Source organism: Ambystoma mexicanum, chromosome 12, assembly GCF_040938575.1.
Source record: "Ambystoma mexicanum isolate Mex_15411 chromosome 12, UKY_AmexF1_1, whole genome shotgun sequence".
Classification (NCBI taxonomy): domain Eukaryota; kingdom Metazoa; phylum Chordata; class Amphibia; order Caudata; family Ambystomatidae; genus Ambystoma; species Ambystoma mexicanum.
In genome coordinates, this window is record NC_090936.1 from 885,336,562 (window position 1) to 885,359,809 (window position 23,248).

Sequence of the window (23,248 nt, forward strand, 5' to 3'; positions counted from 1 at the left end):
CCTAGGCCCAAATCTGTAGGTTGTCTCCCCAACCCCTTTGGGGGTTACCAGTGATTTAGCCTTTTCCCTTTGTGCCCAGGTATGTGCACCCACACATGTGAGGTACCGTTTACGTCAGGACACCTGTGAGAATGCGGGAAGGTAGGACATGTGGTGTTGGCAGCGTGTTGCGGTGGGTGGCAAGAGGGAAATGTCTGAAAATTGTAGTTTTTTTCACCAAATTTCAGACTTTGCCAGAGATTGTGGGTAATTCATTCTGGGGCGATTCGCGCAAGGCAGACCTCTGTGGATTCCCACGGGTGTCCTCTTTTTGGAAATACATGGGGTTCCCTGTTTTCCTTGGTGGCTTCGACAGCCTAGGCCCAAATCTGTATGTTGTCCACATGAGCAAAATCTGCTCTGCCGAAAGGCTTGTGGTTACCAGTGGGTTAGCCTTTTCCCTTTGCGCCCAGGTAGGTGCACCCACACATGTGAGGTACCATTTTTGTTGGGACACCTGTGTGAACACAGGATGGTAGGACATGTGTTGTTGCGGGGGGTTTCAGCGGTTGGCCAGAGTGAAATGTCTGAAAATTTTGTTTTTTTCCACCAAATTTCAGGGACATTTCCCTCTGCCCACCCACCGAAACACGCCACCAACAACAGATGTCCAACCTTCCCGCGTTCCCACAGGTGTCCCGACGAAAACAGTACCTCACATGTGTGGATGCACCTACCTCAGCGCAAAGGGAAAAGGCTAACCCACTGATAACCCCAAGCCTTTTACCTACCTCTTACCTAGGGGAAGATTGTGCTAGCAATCTGCCTCCAGGGAGGGCTACATGAGATGCCCCCTATCCATTTGGGGTGGGGGGGAGGGTCACCCCCTTTTCCACTTAAAACATCCATGGTGCTTCAGTGGCCCCCCACACCCACACAAAACAAGGTATAATTTGTTTTATTTTTGTTTTTCCCCTTTCCTACGGGCAGATGGGCACATGTGTGTGGCCATCTGACCCCTGGGGGGGCAAAATGTACTGCAGGCTTGGGGGGTGGCTCTGCCAATATTTACAGTGGCCTCCCCCCACCCCAAATGGATGGGGGCATCCCATGTACCCCTTCCTTGGAGCAGAAATCTGCCCCCAGGGAAGGCTACATAAGGTGGCCCCATCCACTTAGGGTGGGGGGAGACGGCCACCCCCCTTTCAAACACAAAAAATCCTGGTGGTCTAGCGGGCCCCCAACCCCATCCAAAACAAGTTATAATATATATATTTTTGTTTTGCCCTTCCCAAGGGCATATGGCACATGTGTGTGACCATCTGCCCCCAGGGGGGTGGCAAAACGTACTGCCCCAGGCTTGGGGGCAGCGTGGCTCTGCCAATATTTGCAGTGGCCTCCCACCCCAAATGGATGGGGGCATCTCATGTACCACTTCCTAGGGGCAGAAATCTGCCGCCAGGGAGGGGTACATAAGGTGCCCCCTCATCCACTTAGGGTGGGGGGAGAGGGCCACCTCCCTTGCAAAAATCCCTGGTGGCTAGTGGTCCCACCTGCACCCACCCCACCCAAAACTATGTTTTAAAATAAATACTCTTTTTTTTGTTTGCCCCCCCTCCCTGGGGGCAGATGATCACCCATCTGCTCCCAGGGTATTGCCCCCATGCTTTGGGGGCCAGGGGGAGGGGGCAGCTTAATAGTAAGCAGCCCCTCCCCCGACTTCAAAAACAGATCCCTGCACGACACACCAAACACATATTCTGGGGGGGGATAAATGACATTACATCCCCCACTTAAAATTGTGGGGGGGATTTGTCCCCCCTGTTCCCCCATGTCCTACGCCCATGGATGCTGCCAGCACCCAGACCGTGTCCCCATGACCCCACAGTCTCCTGCCCTGCAACATCCATAAATCCGGGTGACCCAGGCAAACCCAACAGGGTGCTGGGCCCCACAGCACCGGTGAGGCCAGCCGTGTGCCCACCGCCGGCCCCAAAATACACCAGAGAACTGCAACAACAAAGTTTACAGATTGCATTCATACATGTCTTGAACGAGTCGTGGTGTAACGGGGATACAAGGTGACATGCCAAGAGACCTTCAAGTAGTCCGCAGATACAATACATGCCTCTTTATTGGAAATGGATTGCATTTTGAAAATATGAAAAATAAATCACGTTTGAGACATCATTTGAGAACTATTTACATTACGACCACAAACTGCTATTGCAGCGCAGAGCATATCACACAGCAAAAAGCTTTTGGCGCTTCTCTGAAGCCGGTGTTTGCAAGTAATGACCCAATAGAAGAGGAAGCCTTTTGGGAAGTAACAAAGATCACAATGCGCACTAAGTATGACGTTGCTCTGCGTAGCCTCGACTGAGGACACCTGCATCTTCATTATGCGCCAGTCTGTGCACGCTTACACCACCGCCTTCCACTGGAAGGCCGGGTTCTGTTTCGAACTGTAGCTCGGCATATTTCACACACTGTCATTACAGTCTCGGGCGGATAGCTCAGGGGCAACGTGCTCTCCTTGGAAGCAAGACAACACAGAGCAACACAGGTTCGATCCCCAGGTCTGTGCTTAGTAACCTCTGGCTATTAAGCGTGTTATAAATAATCTATCATATCATACCTTAATCAGCCACTAAGACGAGACAACAGTACTCTCGGACTTATCCACATGGTGACAAAAGACAGATGCGGAAATTCAGTTGCATGGCTAAAAAGCGACAACATATATAGCTTGCCCTAACTGGATCAAAAAATTATGTTTTAAAATAACTCTTCAAAATCCCTCCCTTACTGGAAAAGGTCAACATCAGTTCTGATAAGCTAGGTGCCTATGTACTTTTAATGGCTTAACCACCATAGTCCTTTGCTCTGTGACTCTGAAATGGAGATGAACTTCCAGGGATGGCTGCTAGGTGGCGCTGTCTTGTTAACTGAAATGGCCCATTCTAGGCACACATTAAATCGCCTTTAAGGCAGACGCCTTCGTAATGTTAACTGAATCCATGGTAAACTGATGCTGTGTTACAATGGGGTGGTGCAGGGGCGATGCTAGGGGGGGGGCTAAGGGGGCTATAGCCCCTGATCTTTTGGTTGTAGCCCCGGATAGAATCTCAGGAGCTACAGCCAAAAGACTAGCTAGCCCCCAGTCCCAACAGTACTGACATCAGCTTAGCCCCGGGTCTTTTCCAGACCTAGCAACTCCCCTGGGGTGGTGTGTGCAAGGAAACTGCATAGCTCTTTCAAAATCAGATGCCCTCAATGAAGATGGGCTTTTGCCAAAATGCTTTAGAGACGTGGGCAGGTACTGCACTAGAGCAAGGGAGATTGGGCCAGATATGGGTGTTTATTCACTAAATAAGGCTCCAATAAACAATGGTTGCTTGTGCTTAAAATGGCTCATGCAGACAGTACCATTCTGTTCCCCAGAATTTTAAGATCGTGTGATGGATCAGAAAATGCTGCGTTTGCACCAAGTTTTTGTAGTGGTGCCAAAAACCAAGAGTGATGGAGAAGCACTTTCAAGACAGTCATTAAGACTAAGTCGCAAGGGTTAAGCAAACAAAGAGCCCAATTTAGCCTAAACCTCTCCAACTATGCATAGTAAAGCATGGTACATTATGCGCGCACGTTCTTAGTTATGAGGGGATAAATGGAAACTTTACTCGTCTCAACATCTCACAATTTGGCAGCCCACTGCCAAATTCCAGTAGTTCACAATCTTTGCAAAAAAGCTTAAATCCAAACCCAAACATCTTTCAATGTTTGCCACACGTGCGTACAAGGTCCATAGCCCTCTTGCCTTCTGCAATGTATTACACAGCCGAGTTTCACAAGCGGAAAGTGAGGCGTGGTAACTGTAATGTGGACCAGGTGTTTTTCAATCGTGTGTTTCTTCATACAGCGATGATTTTTAAAAAAGTATGACGTAACCTCGAAAGGAAGTGACCCAGACTGCAGGAGGCCGAGCCGGAGGGACTTCGACTGTTCCAAAAAACAAAATACCCTAACCAAATCAAGATGTCAAAGCAGTAACAACATTAAACAGCTCATGGAAACAATTAAAATGGCGGCAACACTGAACAGAGATCATAAAGAGCTAGAAAGAAGGACAAAAAAAGAAAACTGCATCTGCGTCATAACTGTCACGAGATCTTCGCGGGTCTCACGAGACAGGATAACACACGTAACAGCTCCTGACAAGCGTGCTTGATGCCCGAATCGGATTGGTCACAGTGCCTTGTCATCTCGTTTTGCAAGTAGCAAATTGCATGGCAGTGCACAGACTCACTCTTGCGTCAGGACTGTGGCGGGAGAAATTGATTTAACGGCGTGAGTCACATGCCTGGACAAACACTAAACTCAACCAACTTCAAAGCCGTCGACGCTGGCTGCACCCACGGGACCAAAAACGCACGTTTATCGTTATTTAAACAAACAAAAAACTTCAGAGTTTGTAGTATGATTTTGTGGGCATCAGGAAAATGGACTTCACACGGCAGTTGTAATAATATTCTGTGTATTGTCGATCATATAATCGTTCGGCCTACATTCAAAAACGCGAACAGCAAAATAAGAATAAATAGAAGCTATCGTACAAGACAATCAAATTAAAATATGGAATGTCATGTTCTAGTCAGTTCGCATTGCCAAGGATCTTTTTCCAGCGGGTGCGGAAATATCCATAAAAGTCTTCGAAACTTGGAATTTCCCTTCCCTTTTGGCAGCGTCCCATGATCCTGTGGAAAATGTGCTCGCTTTGAAGTCTTTGAGCGTGTATCTTCTGTAGCGCTTTGTTCGCGTTTGCAAGTTTTGATCCAGTGGTGAGGAGGGAATATTGGCTTACCGCCTGTCCGAAGGGAATCCTTGTTGCAATCCCACCTGAGAAAAGAGAAAGAAGAGCCATGAAGACTTATAATGGACATGTTCTGAAATCTTTTATGAACTCCTACAGAAAATCTTATTAAAAATATCAAGGCCAGGTACCCCGGGGAATCACCCATAACATCTGCTCAAATCATGCCGAACAGTAATGTCAACAGTGCTCTCTCACCGCCCCATTCTATTGCATAGGAAACCATGACTGGATGAGCTCTGAAACCAGATTGGCTAAAGATTAGTCAACATCAGTAATAAGAGAATAATGGAATACAGGCAACGTAAAAAGTATCATTTATTTTAGGCACTTATAAAGTGCACACTACAGAATGAATGGTACAAGCACAATGCAACCAAGGAACAGGGAGGGCGCGGGCCTTTAAAGACAAGCTGGAAAGTCTAGGACTGGATGAAGAACCAGGTCTTGAGGAATTTTCTGAATTGAAGCGGGGGGTTGTTGAGCAGATAGAGGTACAGAGTTCCAAAGGGATGGGGCCACATCTGAGAATCTTCTGCCTTCTTTTTGATGGCATTTGGGTGGAGGGTCTGATGTATAAGCTGAACCGCAGTGTGGAGGTCTCTAGTAGGATGTAGTGCTGGACTCTGCTTTCCAGGTATATGGGAGCCACACCATCAGTGTAGTACAGTCAAGAGTTGATGAGATCCAACAATGGCTGCAGGATTTTTACATGGCAGAGAAACAGGATTTTCCATAGAGACTGGAGTTGGAAGAAGCAGGAATTGACTAAACATCCAGTTCAGAAGTTCTGTCTTAAACCAGCATCCCAGAAGACTGAGGATTTTAGCTTGGGATACAATAGATATATGCAAGCCAAAGATTAGGGTGGTCTGACTCCCTGATATTTTCTTAGTGGGTGTTTGGGACCTTTTCTCTGTTGGCCTTCAGGATTGTTTTTCTAACTCCAGAACTGGAGAGCAGACAAGACCCCAAGAGAGGACTGTGATAAAAGAGTCATAGGTAAAGTTGCATGTTTTCAGAGCAGGAGCAGAAATTGATATTGTAGTAGCGAACATGGTTCAGGAGAGGTTTCATGTAAATGTTAATGAGCAGTGGGGAAAGAGGGGAGCCCTGGTGGGGCATCCTGAGGAGCGGGTGAGCTGCAAGAAGATCAAATGTCCACTCTGACATGTTGATGACGGGCCAGCCCAGGTATCATCCAGGTGCACCACACACCAGCTACAACTCTAGCATTAGATGATAGTAGTTTACTGCGTCAAGCACAGCTGATAAGTTAACGGGTAGGAGTAGGCAAGGAGCACCCATGTCAGCTGCTGCAAGGGTGTCCTCCCGTACAGACAATCACCCTGAACTCGTGCCATGTTTTTGTGCAACTGTTTTCTGTGAAAAAATGCATAAGAATAAGGTGCTTAGGTTGGTCAAACGGGCGCTACAGGCAGATGGATTTATCTCTTCTTGCAGTATTAACGTTTTGAATTTAGGAAGACCTACAGAACAGTTGTAAGGACATCTCGCGTTTTCCAGTGTCAGGTCTGGAATAATTAACCATTCCTTGTTTTAGGCTCATAAAGAAAAGAGCTATGTTAATATTAAGAGAAAGTGCTTGCACAAGTGTGTGTGTATAGATATATATAAAGCCACTGTGTATACATCATGCCTGTCCATGTGTAGGTTGGCTTTTATTAACTGGTGGGGGGAACCACACTGTGGATGTGATCAAGCACTGGGTTGGTGCGCATCGCGTCTGATGTGACCTCTGCGTCGCCTGTTGTATTTGCATTAATAAAATGCTATATAGTCTGTCTTTGGCATGCTGGGGGTATTTCCTCTGGAGGCCTGTGTGCGGTCGGGGCCACGTTTGTGTCCTTCGTTTGTATCAATATATATTGTATATTACGGGGCAAAGATGCTGCTTGTTTGCACAGAGGGCGATACGATGAGAACTGGGGACAGAGTGAAACTATATTGAGACAGACTGCAGAATTTTATTTGGGCACTAACAGAATGAAAGGTGGCCTCCTGAGTAGGTACTCCTGAGTAGGTCTTGTTGAGACAGGCCTGGTGTTTTCTTTGGGCACTAGCAGCATGGACATCTGTTGTACAGTGGTAATAATGTCACATATTGTTAAGACCAGGGCCTGTGCTTGCTTTGGACACAACCATTGTGAAAGGGGAACAGACCTCATCATCCGTTTTGGGCAGAACCTACTTCAGAGTGGGAAGCCGCTGGCATATATTGTTGAGACTGCCCTCCTGGTTGTTCTTTGGGGACATGCATCATCAACACGTGTAGCAAAATTCTCCTGTGTCCTTTTTGGGACCTAACATCGATTGGAGTGTTTCAAGTGGCGTCTAGAAACACTTTTTGATGTAGAGTTCGCCTTATAAATACTCGCTTCTTAAAGACGTGTACATTTGGTTGACCGTTCAGCAATTTTTTGTAAATTTGTGCTGCAAACGCATCATGCTCAACCCATCATTTCACTAAAGGGAACATTCACTAAAACCGTACTGGATTATTTCAGGCATGCTCTCTATGGCAAACTCCTGGATTCTTTGACACCCCCACTTTACAAATTCACCATCTGTCAATGCGCTAGACTATAGTGGTACCCCAGGAGGGGACTTGGAAGCCCAAGATGATAGCTGGTTAGGTTTTGGCCTCTTCTTGGACCACACATTGGGAGAACCAGATATCCCCATAATAAAAATAGAAACAGGACTTTTTTCCACAGTTCGCCTCCTCCTCCCCTGCTCCTGCCACAATGGCTACTTCCGGTGTATGGGATTTATAAAGCACAAGCATATCTAGGAAGCAAAAGATTGCTGTACATAGAGCTCCACCCACATGTTGGAGGCAGGGCAGAGGTAGCCGGAGTCAGTAGCGGGCAGGTGAACGCAGGAGGTCGGGAAGTAGGGTTTGGAGTTGTGATTGGCAAGTTGCTCTCTCAAGATAAGGCCTTTAGGTTCCTTTTGAAGTGTTGGGTGGAGGGGAGCAGTCTAATCTGCACAGGCAACTTACTCACAAGTCAGGCTGTAAAGCAGAAAAAGGCCAGTTTGCAATCTGTTGATGATGCAGTTTCTGGTGGTGTGTTGGCTTCCAGAAATGGAGTTTCTCAGCCTGGTATATTGGAGTTTTAGTTGTAACTGCTTTGTAGGTCATCTTTTGCAGGATACATGCTTGAAAAGGCAGAAAGTGAACCTCAGATATAGGGGGGACAAGGTTCGAAACTGAGGGGAGATGCGAGCCATTTAGATCCTGCTTGTAGTCTAGAAGAGCCGGGCTAGCTTGACATCAACAGTTACCAGGAGCTACTTTTGGCTCACCAGGCCAACTCACGACTAACAAACATACCTATGTGATGTTAACTGTGTGTTTGGGACAGTCTGTAAATAAGCTTTGGGACACAACTATATACCATGTAAAGCATAAGGGGCATAAATAATGGTCAAAATGTTAATCTACTGTGGAAGTTAGATTTGCGGAACACTATGTACTAGCTCCTCGTTCCCCAGCGATAGCTCCTGCTCACCGATTAATGCTGGATACCCAGGAGCTGCTTTTAGCTCCCGTGTATATTTCGATCCCTGGGGATTGTACTTTGTTGGAGTATGAGATTAATACAAATCTGTTCAATTGCCCACCAGGTCAGCACGGTCAGCTCAAAGGCAGGCAGCAGATGTTTAGATTTTTGGGGGCTTGCTTTTGGTTTAGTTAAAGAAGAACATGATCTTCTGAAAAGACCATTGAGAAATGCTTCAGTCTTTAACTAAGTGACAGGAGAGTGAGTGGTGACAGGTAAAGGAGGGTGTTCGGAGCAGCATTTGAAAGGTCATTAGCACTTGGGGTCACTTTTCATTTTTGACAAAAGCTCTGCGCTCTGGCAAACAGATTCGTGTGTACAGTAGGCTTAAGTCGATTCGAAAGAGTTCTTTTGGTTGGTTAATAGCTTCAGGTATGTTTGTGAGATAGTCGGATTTCCTGGCAGATTTGTAATCTGCTGTATTTTGGGGAGACAGGTACTTGCTCCATATGGTATCTAACTTGCCGTCCATAGCTTTGTTTGAAGCAAGGTCTTGGCGGTTTGTATCGCTGTTCATAGACCCGATAATCAGACTCTCCTCAGTAGTTGGAATTATTTCCTCATGGCTGACTGTAGAGTTTGAGGTGAGTGCAATTGTTCTGAAACACCATTTCCAGCATTAGACTACACGTCTCATGCATAGCCAGTCAGAGAGCACAGCGAGTAGAGTGCTCGCTAATGCAGGTTCGAATCCCGGCAGGGCCAATCGCAGCCTTTCATCCTTCCGAGGACTGTGGGTAATAATAGGCAGTGCTCAGATACCTGAGGGGTTGTAGTGCTATATAAATGATAAATTATTATTATTATAGGTCATCTTCGGTGATACCTGCATCTCTTTTGCTGAAGCTCCATTTCCTGCCTGCCTTTAGCGTGGCCCCAATTTCTCAAGGACACATAGTCCATTTGGGAATGTGGTCACTTAGTGTGTAGCGTGTGGGTTTGTGGCTATTTCACTGCTGTCCGTGTTCAGCTTCCGGCACCTGCTCTTCAGAGCGTGTAGGGTTTTGAGTGATTCTTTGTTGATATTGTAGCTTTGTTACTGTTGGCAATGATTGAACACACTGACCACTACTGACGGGAATTTTACTTTAGTAGCATCAGGAACTGCGACTTGTGGGCCACCTAAAGTTGGACAGCTGGAGAATGTTGCCAGAACTCCTTTTTGCTCCAAGATCCTCTTGCCTGGTCAGATTGCTTTGCCCTGCTGTTTGATTAATCCCATTATGTGCACTTCTTTTATGCGTAGTTTAGTTAGGTGGGCTCTGCCAGGGCTGCTAGGGCTTATTAATGAAAATGAGATCCTGGCATTTCTCTTGGGCATCTGTTTCTAGTGCCTGGGTGTCAATGAAACAGTTGGGTTGAGTGCACAGCCACCTTGCTGGAACACGATGTATGTCATGAAGACCACTACAAACAGAAATTGTCCAATCGCAGCAGAGAATCTAGAGGTCCCTGCCAGAGTGAAGAGATGATACACAAGGCGACAGGCAGATCGATGTGTGGGTTGACCACCCTTGCACATGGTATACAGTTATTGTGATTTGTATAGCAGTAAGGAGGATATTACATAAGGTAATAACAGGGTATTAGCTGGGACCCAGTTAGCTCCTGCTTCTACGGTAGGAGAGCCTGATTAGCTTGAGATCAACCGTTACCAGGAGCTACTTTTAGCTCCCCAGGGCAAGTGGTGCCTTACAACTAGGCCCAAACATGTCTGGGTTGCTTGTGTTTCCGTGCAGAGGGGAACTGGCCTAGCAGTTCAGGCAGGGCTGCTCCCATTGGTGGCAGTACCTGACTGATTTTCATATGGCCGGACCCCTTTTGCAATAGCACAGATGGGCTAAAAAAAAGGGTGACAAAGACTGATATGTTTGGGATATTTCTTCTATGTCAAAGATAGTGAGCTAAAGACTCTGGGTAAGTCTCTCGTAACTAGGACTAATGTCTGGCAGAGGGACTCCCAGGACCCCCCTTGTTAATTTGCATATTTAAGTAACTTTGGGTCTCACCCTAAGTTACTAGGGTAATCCACACGTGGACCCCTTGCTCACAATTCATAGAGAGGCACAGATCAACCCTACTGATGAGGTCCCACCAGACCGAAACACGTGTCTGGGGTTTCTGTTGGTACTCTTGTTCAGAGAATTGCCTAGCATTTTGGTGTGGGACTGCCCTAGGGCAGGACAAAGAGTGATATGTTTGAGATATTTCTTCTCTGTGAAAGATAGTGAGCTAAAGACTCTGGGTAAGCCTCTCATAACCAGGACTAATGTCTGGCAGAGTGACTCCCAGGACCCCCCTTGTCAATTTGCATATTTAAGTAACTTTGGGTCTCACCCTAAGTTACTAGCGGAATCCAGACGTGGACCCCTTGCTCACTATTCTTAGAAAGGCACAGATCCACCCTACTGATGAGGTCCAACCAGACCGAAACACGTGTCTGGGGTTTCTGTTGGTACTCTTGTTCAGAGGAGAATTGCCTAGCATTTCGGTGCTGGATTGCCCCAGGGCAGGACAAAGACTGATATGTTTGGGATATTTCTTCTCTGTGAAAGATAGTGAGCTAAAGACTCTGGGTAAGTCTCTTGTAACCAGGACTAATGTCTGGCAGAGGGACTCCCAGGACCCCCCTTGTCAATTTGCATATTTAAGTAACTTTGGGTCTCACCAGAACTTACTAGGGGAATCCAGACGTGGACCCCTTGCTCACTATTCTTAGAGAGGCACAGATCCACCCTACTGATGAGGTCCAACCAGACCGAAACACGTGTCTGGGGTTTCTGTTGGTACTCTTGTTCAGAGGAGAATTGCCTAGCATTTCGGTGCTGGACTGCCCCAGGGCAGGACAAAGGCTGATATGTTTGGGATATTTCTTCTCTGTGAAAGATAGTGAGCTAAAGACTCTGGGTAAGTCTCTCGTAACCAGGACTAATGTCTGGCAGAGGGACTCCCAGGACCCCCCTTGTTAATTTGGAAGGTTGCCCAGAGCAGTGGCAGTGGTTCAGATTTATTCAAAACCTTCAACCCATCACTTTTTTGGTTACAACTGGTGCCGATTCCCCTACGTTAGCTCCTGCCTACAGGGTGATGTCCAACGCCCAGGAGCTCAAAGGCAAAGAGAAGAATTAAATGATTGCCACATAGCGGTTTATCACCATTGTTGTGGTTTTTGCGCCCATAGTATAATTCTCAGTCACAAATAGACGGGTTAAGGTGCCTGTTTAAACCTGCTCGAGTAGTAGTCATGGATTTATAAGCCCAGGATGTTGCCACCAGGGCCTTGCAGGCTGTTCCATTATTTATTTTACAAACAGGCGGGTTTGAGAAGCTGTGTGGGAGTTGTGGAGAAAGTTCATGGCGGGACAGAAATGCATGATAAATGCGTCAACCACCTCGTTTAGGAATCACAACACATTTCTGCCCACTTGCTTGACAGGTGCATGGCCCAACATACACGACTGGTGCATGAGCCAACCTACACGACTGGTGCATGAGCCAACCTATACGACTGGTGCATGAGCCAACCTATACGACTGGTGCATGAGCCAACCTATACGACTGGTGCATGAGCCAAACTATACGACGTTTGCATGAGCCAACCCATACAAAGGGTGCATGAGCCAACGCATACAAAGGGTGCATGAACCATCGCATACAAAGGGTGCATGAGCCAACCTATACGATGGGTGCATGAGCCAACCTATACGAAGGGTGGGTGCATGAGCCAACCTCGACTCCTATTATTCACAACCTGCTTTTTATGAAAATGGGTCATTTTTTTGCAGGCCCTTCCCCCACCGCTCTTCATGAGGGTTTCCCCAATGCCTCTCATTGCCACCGTCGTCCTCCCCCTTTAACCGCTTCTCAATACGTCTGTGCAGAGGAGGGGGTTTGGTCATTTATAATTCTCAAACCTGTTCTGGAAAATATTTTGTAAAAACACATGCTATTCCCCAGTTGGCATCTAGTTCTATGTGCCTATGGCTGGTGGGGCGCCCTGGTCATCATCACTGGGGTCCCAAAGTAGTTGCATCCCCTCCTAGTAGCTCCATGTTCATTTGTCAAGGCACTCTTCCCGCCATAGCCGAGGCTGAATGGCAGAAATGTGTTGTGCTTTCCCGGAATGTGCAATTGGCGTGAAAAGCCATGCTGAGGACGTGGCTATCACTCTTCTAAAGTGGACACTAGTCCTACACTTACCAACTTAAGCTTCTACTGTCTCTGGCACAGAGCCTGCCAACAATGCAGCTTATTTGTCCACACTACACGATGCAACTTCTGTAAAGTGACAGAAGCCAATAAGCAGAAATGTCAAAGATGTAAGTGGGATGAGAAATCAAAGGGTAGGGCTCTAATAGGGGTGTGTGCAGTGGTGGAAATGGAAAAAATGTGGTGGGGGATCCCACAAGTGCCGGGGTGGGGGAGGAGTTGGGGGGGCAGAGGGGGCGGGGTCTAGAGGAGGCGGGGTTGGTAGTGGCCATCCAATCAGATTAATACTTTAAAAAAGAAAGAAAAAAAAGCGCACACAACGGAAACATTGCCTTTTACCGCTGGCCAGGGCTTTAAGTGGGACGGGGCCTGCCAGGGCTCATCCCCGGCAGGCTCCGAAATTTCGATTTGAGGCGGGGCCCTGTGGGGCCCACTAATCTCCCCTGCCAGCCCTGGCCACTACACGAAAAGGTTTTTTTTCTGAAGCCTGAAGCTTTCGCTCGTGTGCGAAAGCTTCAGGCTCCAGAAAAAAATGCCTTTCAGCCATAATGGTGGCGCCGCACCTGTGAGGCATCCCTTTAAGCAAGAGATGCCCGTGGTCCGGCGCCACCATTATGGAGAAAACGTGAGGCTGCTGGAAGCTGAGGCCGTTTTCCTGAAGACTGAAACTCGCGAGTCTTCAGGAAAACAACCTCAGCTTCCAGCGGCCTCATCCTTTCAGCCTTAATGGTGACGCTCAGTGGTGGAAATGGAAAAAATGTGGTGGGGATGAGTTGGGGGGGCAGAGGGGGTGGGGTCTAGAGGGGGCGGGGTTGGTAGGGGCCATCCGATCAGATAAATACTTAAAAAAAGAAAGGAAAAAAGCGCCCACAACAGCAACATTGCCTTTTACCGCCGGCCAGGGCTTTAAATGGGACGAGGCCTGCCGGGGCTCATCCCCGGCAGGCTCAGAAATTTCAATTTGAGGCGGGCCCTGTGGGGCCCACTAATCTCCCCTGCCAGCCCCTCAGCTTCCAGCGGCCTCACCCTTTCAGCCTTAATGGTGACGCTGCCCCTACCCAGCTGGCAAGGGGCAGCGCCACCATTAAGGCTGAATAGGCGAGGCCCTGTCCCCTGCCAGGCAAGCCTATAGAAAATAAATGCAGAGATCAACACCCTCTCCCCAATGGGGAGAGGGTGTTGATCACTTCACTACAAAAGGCTGCCTGGCAGGGGTGCCAGTAGCCCATTGAGCCAGGGCCCTTGGGGGGGCCTAACGGGCCAGCAGGACCCCTGCAGTTAGGTCACGCCCCCTTGAAGAGCCCTGGCTCATTTTGTTGTGCCAAAAAAAGAAGAAAAAAAAACGCCCGCGAGGGCAGCATTGCCTTTTACCGCCGACGTTGGCACTGGTGTGTAAAGCACTGGCTGTTTTGCATAAACTCAAAGAGCATTTTGGGAAACATCGGCGATTTCTCTATTTGACAAACATGTGTGTGATAGGGATTTATGCCTGCAACTGTTCTAAGCACGTAATGCATACTGAACTTGATGCACCATTTCCTTTTTGCCAACACTCACCTAAACACTACAACAATCATGAACTAAACATGTATAGGCAGTTGGACAGCTGTGAGGCTTGGCCTGGCCTGCTAGAGCGGTAGACAACTCGCCCCTGTCTCCCCATCCGTCGCTTACTAGAACATATTCAAACTGGGTCAGATGCTGGGACCGCTGCTAGTGTGATGGCTGAGACTGATGGTGCCAATTAGTTGGGTGCAGAGGGAGCTCTCGTGGCCCACTTCCTGCCGGGAAAACAATGACAAAGTGCGTATTACGTGCAATATAATGAATACACGACTGCACTAGAAGAATGCTTTAGGCCACCTAGAAGTACCTTTCTAATATAGTTCAGGACAGCATTAACATGCACGTCATGAGGGCACCCTATTCCTGACAATGCCGAAGAGTCTCCGTTCGAAGTAGGCAACAGCTGCCATGAAGTAAAATAACGCGGGCGGCGCTTAAAATGGCGGGCTTTCTGAGGAAAGGCCTGCGAGCTCCCCGGGGTGCTTTCAACCATGTGCTTCGCTTCTGGCCAATACATGTTCATTGGCCGAACAAACAACTGAAGGACCATAGTGGAACACGGCTTACCAACACGCCTGCAGTTCAGGAAGCACCCCAAGACCCTGCTTGTTGAGGGGTCATTTAGGACATGTGGCTACTAGGTATAATAATACCACCTGTATGGGATATAAATCTTCCCCTTCCACCAACCTCAGTGAAACCCAAACTACTTGTACAGCGCTCTGCTGCTTCTATATAAAACCCATATTGGTATTGAAAACAAACAGAAGCGTGTTAAAAAAAAAAAAAAACTCACAAGATGAATGACGTGCCCAGCAATTCATTGTGGGCCATAATTCACAGGTAGGATTTATTTTCCACGAATCTTCAAATAACGGGAGGCCAAAAAAAAATCACGTGTAACATAATAACGCCACAATGGTGAACATGTGCTTTGTGGTTGAAAAAGCCATCCACAAGCCAGCATATCTAATGACGTCAGGTTAGGAGGGTCATTTTCCTAGCAAAAAAAGAATACAAATGTAAGTGTCAGCAACTAAAAAGGAATAGTTATTTTGTGCTTTGTTAGAATGTGCCATATTTACATAATAAGCAAACAATTCCCAAAAGGCAAGACTTCCCCCAAAAGCCCTGTTAACCACTTTAGATGCGCCCTTTACCCAGGAGTAAAAAGCAGCAGTTTAAAAAAAAAAAGTAGACAAGTTATGTCCATTTTCTGGCAAACATTCGGGGAAATGTGATCAATTTTTATTTCCTTTTCGGAATCTGGCGTATTTTAGTTCTCTGTAAAAGAATTACCTAAAACTGGGTGCTTGTTTTGAGAGCAGGCTGGGCTTTTGTAAACTGCCCCCTAGGTCTGGCTGCTTTAACTCTGGTTTAAATGTCAAATTAAGACAGACATTGACATAGCCAACAGATGTGGCTTTTGTGCAGGTATTTTCCAAGCACTGCTAGCATGGTACTATCTGGCTAAGGGATTGCAATAGATGGGAAATGGTGCGAGGGCCCGGCAAATGATAGCATTGCCTGGCAAATGCCTATCTGATCCCTAAACACATGACAACACGTGTTGGCTTTGCCGATCATATTTAACGGGACTTCAGTGCAAAAATAGATGAGAGGACACACCTTATTGCTTATAAATCAAGTGGCTGAAGGTACACTTGGTGAAGACTTTTTATTACACCAGCATCATATTTACAGCTGCAATTAAACTATTAACTCTCAGAAGATAACTTAGAACTAACACTGAAAGGCCCCATCATACACCAAGTTTGATGCTGCTGATGGACAGAGCTAGCTCAAAGCAATCGGATAAAGATGTGTTTGGTGGGGGTGGCAGGCAGCAAGTGGGAATGGCTATAGAGATTAACATGGCCAAGGGCAGTCAATGGGTGGGTAAATAAATGCAAGATCCGCCCATAGGCTGTGTGCCCCTCCTCACATCCCATCTCCCTCTTATTTGGACTCCAATGCAATGGTGTTGACTTAGAGGTGGCACTGTTCCACCACCCAATAGCCAAAACTAAAAAAAAATACAGGCAGAGTTAAGCTAGGCTGCCACACACACAGTTAGCCGCACACTTTCGCTCATGAATAAAATATTCCGTAAACAAGGGCCCAGTTATCTGGTGACTGCCAAGTGGGAGAGGCAGCGATCCTTGCTTCCCGTGGCGATCGTATCGTGTAATCGCATCACCCGTGCAGCTTTATTCCTGGAACCTGGCATGGCCCTGGGCCAGGCCGAGCCCACAGGCACCGGAAGCCAGGCCTGAAGAAAACATCCGCCCATTCATTACCCGACTAGAAATTACAGCTCAATTACTGAGCAGATCCGCCGTCTCAGTGTAATTTCCAGCACAGGATCTGGTAGCCTCTTTTTATAATGTGGTGAGCATTTGCTCCATATTTGTGGAATTCTTTGCGCTTGGTAAAAAGGAGCAGCATCTAGTCTCCATTTTTGACTAGGTAGAACAAAGAATATAACAGGACAGTGGGCCTCATTACACGGATGGCGGTAAGGGTTTACCGGTAACGGTAAGGGTACCAATGCCGGTAAACCCTTACAGCCTTACTACGAGGTCCCTTTGTGGGACCTTACCTTAACGGCTGGTTTTACCAGCCGTTAAAGATGGGACCCGCAAAGGGACCTTGGAGGTAATTACGGTACCGCAATTTGCGGTACTGTAATTACCGCCTCACCCATTCCCATTGAGCCCTATGGGGGCAGAAATGGGAATGGGGAAGTGCCATGGTGAATGGGGAATTACCGCCCCCCACACACCTTGGAATAGGGCGGTAATTCTGCCATTCACCATGGCGGACTCGGTAAAATACCGGCGGCAACCATGGCGCTAATAGCGCCAATGTTACCGCCGTCCGTGTAATGAGGCCCAGTTTGTCTTAAGCAAAAATCGTCGAAAGAAAGAGAAAAGCAGTAAGAGTATTTTCGGCAGCTCAGTTATGGATCCATATGTTGTAAAGGTACAGGTTCAATGCTACCAAGGGGGGCACACATACCAGTTGTGCAAGTAACGTTGTGACATCGACGATGACATTGGGGCTGACATTGGGGTGGGGGGGCGTCATTGAATGCAGCGCTGCTTGCATAAGGGGACACAGAAGCAGGCGCAGTGCGAGAAGTCCCACGGGGGAACGTAATGAAGGGTGGGTGATTTGGGCATGGTAATGGGTAGTTGTCAAGCACGGGTACCATGTGGGTTGTAAGGGATCCTTGGGGGTAACATGGTAGGGGGGCTTTTGAGCAATATGTGAACAGTGAAAAGTAGAGAAGCCATTTTCTTGTAGGCCCATGTTAGGAAAGCATTTCTCACAGTCAGCTCAAAATAATTCTGTGACAGCAGAATGCAGTTTTGAACAGTCAGCAGAAACAGTGTGCAGAAATGTTGCACGGCTGAAGTTTCCCAGGAGAACGCAAGCCCATTGAAGTCACTCCAAGAGATACTTTTGAGGCCAATGAGCTAGGCTCCTGGGTGCACAAGAAGGCTTCGCAGAGAAATAGAAATCAAATACAGTTAAAAGCCAGCCACGGTGTGGTATTGTTTTTTCAGACTACACTTGGCAGCAAGGTGTGAGAAGGGAGCTGGGGGGACAGAGCACTGAGTAGGGGTTATGGGGTGCGTGACAGGGAGACAATCAGTGGAGAGAGGTTTTCGGTGTCCCTAGGGTGCAACATTCTGCAGAGCCCTCACTGACATTCACATCATTGGTCAGACTCTGTGAATGTCTCGCCCCTTGCCACCTCAAGCCATTTGTATATTGGGCATTGCCAACCAATAGCAAACAAGTGTTTAGACCGATCAGCACAATCACGTAATGAGGGGCGGGTCATGACGTAGTGTTAATGTGATTTTTTGCCAAAGAAACATTCTGCCAAATCAGGGTCACTTAGCATATACATGCATATACCGGACTGATCTAGTCCCACCAATCAGCTCCTGTGCCCTGCCCCAATAATGTAAATAAAATGTTTCATGGTAATTATGTAATTTGATTATAAAATGTTTAGCCGCAGTGTTCGGCGTTGACAGCTCATTTCTTTCAGCTTGGTTCCACGGGCGTCTGAACCATGCTTCCCAGCTGTTTCTGTCCAATAAATGTGTGTTACTTTGTGCTTGGTGTACGCTCCTTTTTTGGATTAGGTTTTTGCTCCTGTGATTACTTCCACCAGAGGACCCCTGGTACACATGCACAGAGGCCATTTGCCACTCTTCTGTCGGCTTGTTCTTGTGCCACCCTTTTTGATAGAAATTATGTCAACTGCAGCAATTATGCTACGATTATTGGTTGAGCGCTCTATCGACAACCGATTGGCCTACCGGCCCTGGTCTACTGTCTTGAGAGCCTTCAGCCAGGCTTACTGTGTGAAGACCCAGGCCTTCAAGCCCTTTCTAAAGGAGAGGAAGGGTTCTGTAGCTTAGTTGATATCGATGTTGAGGGCGTTCCACAGCAGCACAGCAAGTGTGAAAAGACTCATCCTCATTCATGCTGATCTGAAGCAGAGAGCCTTCGGCTGTTTGGCACAGTGACCGCAATGGTCGATTGAGAACTATAGTTAGCGCTGTGGACCTAAGGAAAGTTGGCTTTGTAGCCTACAGACGGATCATATTGAATGTGTTAATTTCTGCATTTGCAGCATATAAACATACACTCTAATAGATACATTAAGAAATATATTGCATAGACAGTGGTCAAGAAAACGTTTTGGTAATAGAGTTTTAAGAATAATAAATTGCTGAATGTATCAATTGAATTATGAAAGGTGTGCTGCTGACTTGTTTTCTAAACAAAAATGTGCAGCCTTTGGTGTTGCGATATCTATGTAAGGAGCCGGGATGTTGCACATTATAGTCTACATGCGGAAAACAAAACGTTTTCAACTTGACACATTTGACCAGGGCTCTCCATATGTTCTAGAAAGATCTCCGAACTGGTGAGATGTGTTTGCCTCTTGGTGTGTTAGTCTACTTTCTGCAGTCAATTAGTACCGGATATTTTGGGGTCACCAATCTAGGCGAGATAGGAAAAACACAATAAAGCCAGCGGTGGCAGTGGATTACAGCTGTTGTGACGTAAGCCACTTGAATAACGCGGGAGTAACTTAGGAAAAGCATGGCTACTACACATTAACAGTGCAAACTGTAGCACGCTCCTAACTCGGGTCAGTAAATGGGAGATACGGGCGGCCTTCATTAAGTAAAAGCGATTCATCGGGGCAAGACCAGTGACACTCCAGATTACGGACTAAACAGTTCGACAAAGAGCGCGCGTGCATGTCTGCCCTGTAAGTGTAGTCATTAATGAAAGTGTACCCCCAAAAAGCCTTGCAATTTCCTCCTGCTGGTTTGCTAACGCTGAACCCGATTGGCTATTCCAGTTGAGCCGGAAATGGTTTATACTGGAACCAGGCATCTCCGTCACCGTTTCTGAACATCTAGTGGCCTGGAGAAAGTTCCAGTTGCATTTTGGAGCTGGCAAGTGGGCCTGGTTCTTGTTTTATTTACCCAGTACAGTGGCCTGTCCCTGCTCCTTCAGCATAGTATTTAGCTCAATACCCACCCCCCAATATGATGCAACTAGATTGGGTACAATGAAGGGGTAACTAAGAGACAGTTACATGTGTGAAGATGCTCTACATACTTACCACCGTGTGTTTACTCAGAGCAAAAACATGCTTATGTTGAGAAAGGAGGTAAGCTTAGAAAGTATTGCCAAAGGCCACAATTATAGCTTTTGCCCAGGCATGGAACAGCCAGTGTCCAGACACGGTCACAATGACACTACGTGGGCGGACGGGAACTGACAGTGACACCCACAGGCAGTGCGTGTGTCCCCCCTCACATTCCTCTCTTTTCACGCCACCAGCCAGCGATACAGAGCAGCAAAGTCCCCCGAGCGCCACCCCGCGGGCGCAGGCCTGTGCTGCCACCTAGCGGTGTGTGTGTGTGTGTGTGGCGTGTGGCGTGCGTGCGTGCGTGCGTGTGTGTGTGCAACGATGGAAAGGGCGCAGGGCTTCTCTCGGCTTTCGGATTCTGTGGCCACTGCTGTCTGTTTTTGACAGTCGGGATATTTGAATGGCAATCCGTAGACACCTGCAGCGCACGCCGAGCGAAACGCCGCAAACCATTCACCTGAGAACAAGGGTAGCAAGAAAGGGAATCCCACACCCCGTATCTGTCTGCAGTTCTAGTGAAAGTGCATCGTTAATTTTCCAAAAGCCCCTTAGAGGGCTATGTGCCTCCTACGTCACGAGAGGGGGTTGTTTGAGAAGGGCAAGGCTACACAATGGAGTACAACATCTCCACACCAGTTCCCCAAAAATGGGGGGCTCGCTAACACGAAAGCAGAGCCCACAATCTCACACCTCGGATCGCGGGCTCTTTCTGCCTCATTGGGTGACTCTCGCCCCTTCATACACAGACCCCCTCCCGCCATTCTGACGGGACAGTGCTGGAAAAGGTCTCCCCCGCCTGCAAGCCCCATTCATTGTACTATTTCGGTTCTCCTCTTCCATTAACTCGTAGATGTCGGAGAAAGGCACATCTGGGGAGGAGGGGGGGGAGGGAAAGGCAAGGAGAGTGCATGCATCCAATGGCTTGTCCCTTGGTTGACCGGAGGGAGAGGGGACAGCACGAAGCCACTGCACTGCCCACTCTCTGGGCAGCGCAGATGAGGGACGCAGGCCAGGTGTAGAGCTCCACTGTCGGTATAAAAGCAGATGGTTCTTAACTGGGACATCCCCCCACCCCGTCTCTACTGTTCTCTGTGCACGAGTGCATCTAGTTGGGTGCTTACAGGGGCACAGCGCCTCCTTTTTGGGAAGCCTGTACGATGCGGGTCCCACCACCCCCGCGTGTGGGCTCCTTACCTGCGCTGGGCGGGCGCCACCTGGCGGCTACGCGGAGTTGGAGGCGCTGCGGGCGCGGAGCCCCCCGCGGGGCTGCGGAGGCGGCTGCGGCTGGCTGGGCAGGGCCGGCGGGCCCGGCTGCTGCTGGGCCAGGTGCTGCTGCTTGTGGCGGGTGGACTTGACGGCCAGGATGGCCTGGCGGTTCTTGTACTGCACCATCTGCAGGGTGATCTCGGCGTTCCAGCCCTGCTCCTGGGGCCCGCGGAAGTCCACCTCGCGGCCGCCGCTCATCACCACCGTGAAGTAGACGTACTTGCCCTTGCGCTCCACGCAGTCCACCGTCTTCATGTGCGAGAAGTGCAGCTGCTTGACGCGCGGCGGCGGCGGGGACTCGCTGCCCGGCGGCGGGGGCACCTCGGGCAGCTTGGGGGGCACCAGCAGCAGGCCTTCCTCGGTCAGCAGGCAGCGCTTCTTCTTCCAGAGCTGCAGCAGGCCGTCGCTGCGCTTCTCCAGCAGTCCCTCCTTCACCACCTTGCAGCCGCCCTCCAGCATCCTCTCATCGGCGGCGAGAGCGGGGCACGGCTCGGGGCGGAGATGAAACGCAGACCCTTCCCGGAGACGAGGAGCAGAGCACCAATGAAACTCCCCGGTTCAAATGGGGCGACCCAGCAAAACCCCGGGCTGCCGAGGGCCAAGCAGAACCCCCTTTATAGGTCAGAGGAGCAGGGAAACCCCTGGAAGACAAAGTAACAATAAAAAAGGAGCAGGGCTGATGCTGAGAGTGGAGGAACCAGAGTACACACTGTCCACCAGCTCTGCCTGTGCAGCGTGTGTGTGTGTCGTGCTCGCCGTCTCTCTCCAGGGGCTCGTGCTGCTGCTGCCGCCTCCTCTCTCCACAGTCGGTGCCAGGAGGCGCCCTTTTCATCCCCTCGCCCTTATAACCCCTCCCTCGCCCACCCCCGGAGTGACACCGGGCGGAAAGGGGCGGCCCCGCCAGCTGCAGACCCGGAGCCGACGCCAACACACGTGGCAAATGTCAAAGTCAAACAGAGACACGGGGGTGGAGGGGCGGAGGGGGCCCGGATAATGCGCCCATTCATTCCTCGGCGCAATTAACTCCGACCCACTTCCGCGTGCAAGGCGCCGGTCTTCCTCTGAGCCCCACCCCTTCAATACAGGTGCCCAGGGGGCTTAAGCAAGCGGGCATACCTTGTTTAGGGGCTTAAGCAAGGGAGCAAACCTTGTGTACTGGCTTCTTTTCTTTTACTGTGGTTATTACTGCTGGTCCATGTTACTGATCCTTGGATTTTATTTGATACAGAGCTTCGCTGCCCTTGGCAAGGTCTCTTGGCGCTATGGCATCTGAAAAAGAAGCGGGATGGGTTTGGCAAGAAGAGGGAACATGGGAGATCAATTTTCTGTTGTGGTTATGCGGGTAGGTTCGAAGGACCCCGGGTTTGAAAGCAGTGGTGATACAAGTTGTCTGCACAAAGAAGGGGACCTCGTGTGCCCACGTAGCGGGGAGATCCCCCATTGGCCAACAGCCCACCTCTTGTGGCCAGTCTGCTATAATTACATTAAGCAATAACCACAGACAACTTTGTAAGGTTTTGGAAGAAACAAGATCACAGTTTTATTTGGAGCAAACATAAATATGGGATGGTCCCAACGACATACTAACACATTACATAAAAGGGTGAACCATGTCATCCCTGTTTGCCAGAGGCACATGCAGACTCCGCTACTGGTTGTACTACCAGTCAGACACTTTTTGGGACACTGACAAGAGTTGTTGTTAGCCTAAAGCCCTGGAAGGTGAGTCAGTGCCCGTCGCTGGATTTGGCTCTAGCCTGGCCAATCCTGAATCACTAATAGCCGAAGCCGCAGCGTGAAAATCCCTCACTGTCTAGGATCGCCCGACACTCCGCCTGCTACAGAAAAAAGAAAATTAGGAACATAATACCACAACACAATACCATCATAATATACAATTTACATTTCCTACTTAATACAACAAACAAACCTGCACTCCTTAAGTGATGCGAACCCCTCACCATGTCTACTAACGCCTACTCGAAATCCATTTGGTCACTTTTATTACTTACTCTTCCTACTAGCAAATTGACACTTTAGTTGCAACCTAAGCTGTGGGTGGGTGGGGATCAAAAG

General features: G+C 48.6%; 1 protein-coding gene across 1 annotated transcript; it reads right to left on the reverse strand.

The window, feature by feature from the left end:
* Positions 1 to 2,095: 2,095 nt before the first annotated feature.
* PHLDA1 (pleckstrin homology like domain family A member 1) lies at positions 2,096 to 22,005 on the reverse strand. The gene is made up of 2 exons (XM_069629369.1): positions 21,101 to 22,005; positions 2,096 to 4,875 (listed from the first exon to the last, which is right to left on the reverse strand). The coding sequence occupies exon 1, from the start codon at positions 21,629 to 21,631 to the stop codon at positions 21,128 to 21,130; it is 504 nt and encodes a 167-aa protein (XP_069485470.1). The 5' UTR covers positions 21,632 to 22,005; the 3' UTR covers positions 2,096 to 4,875; positions 21,101 to 21,127.
* Positions 22,006 to 23,248: the final 1,243 nt, after the last annotated feature.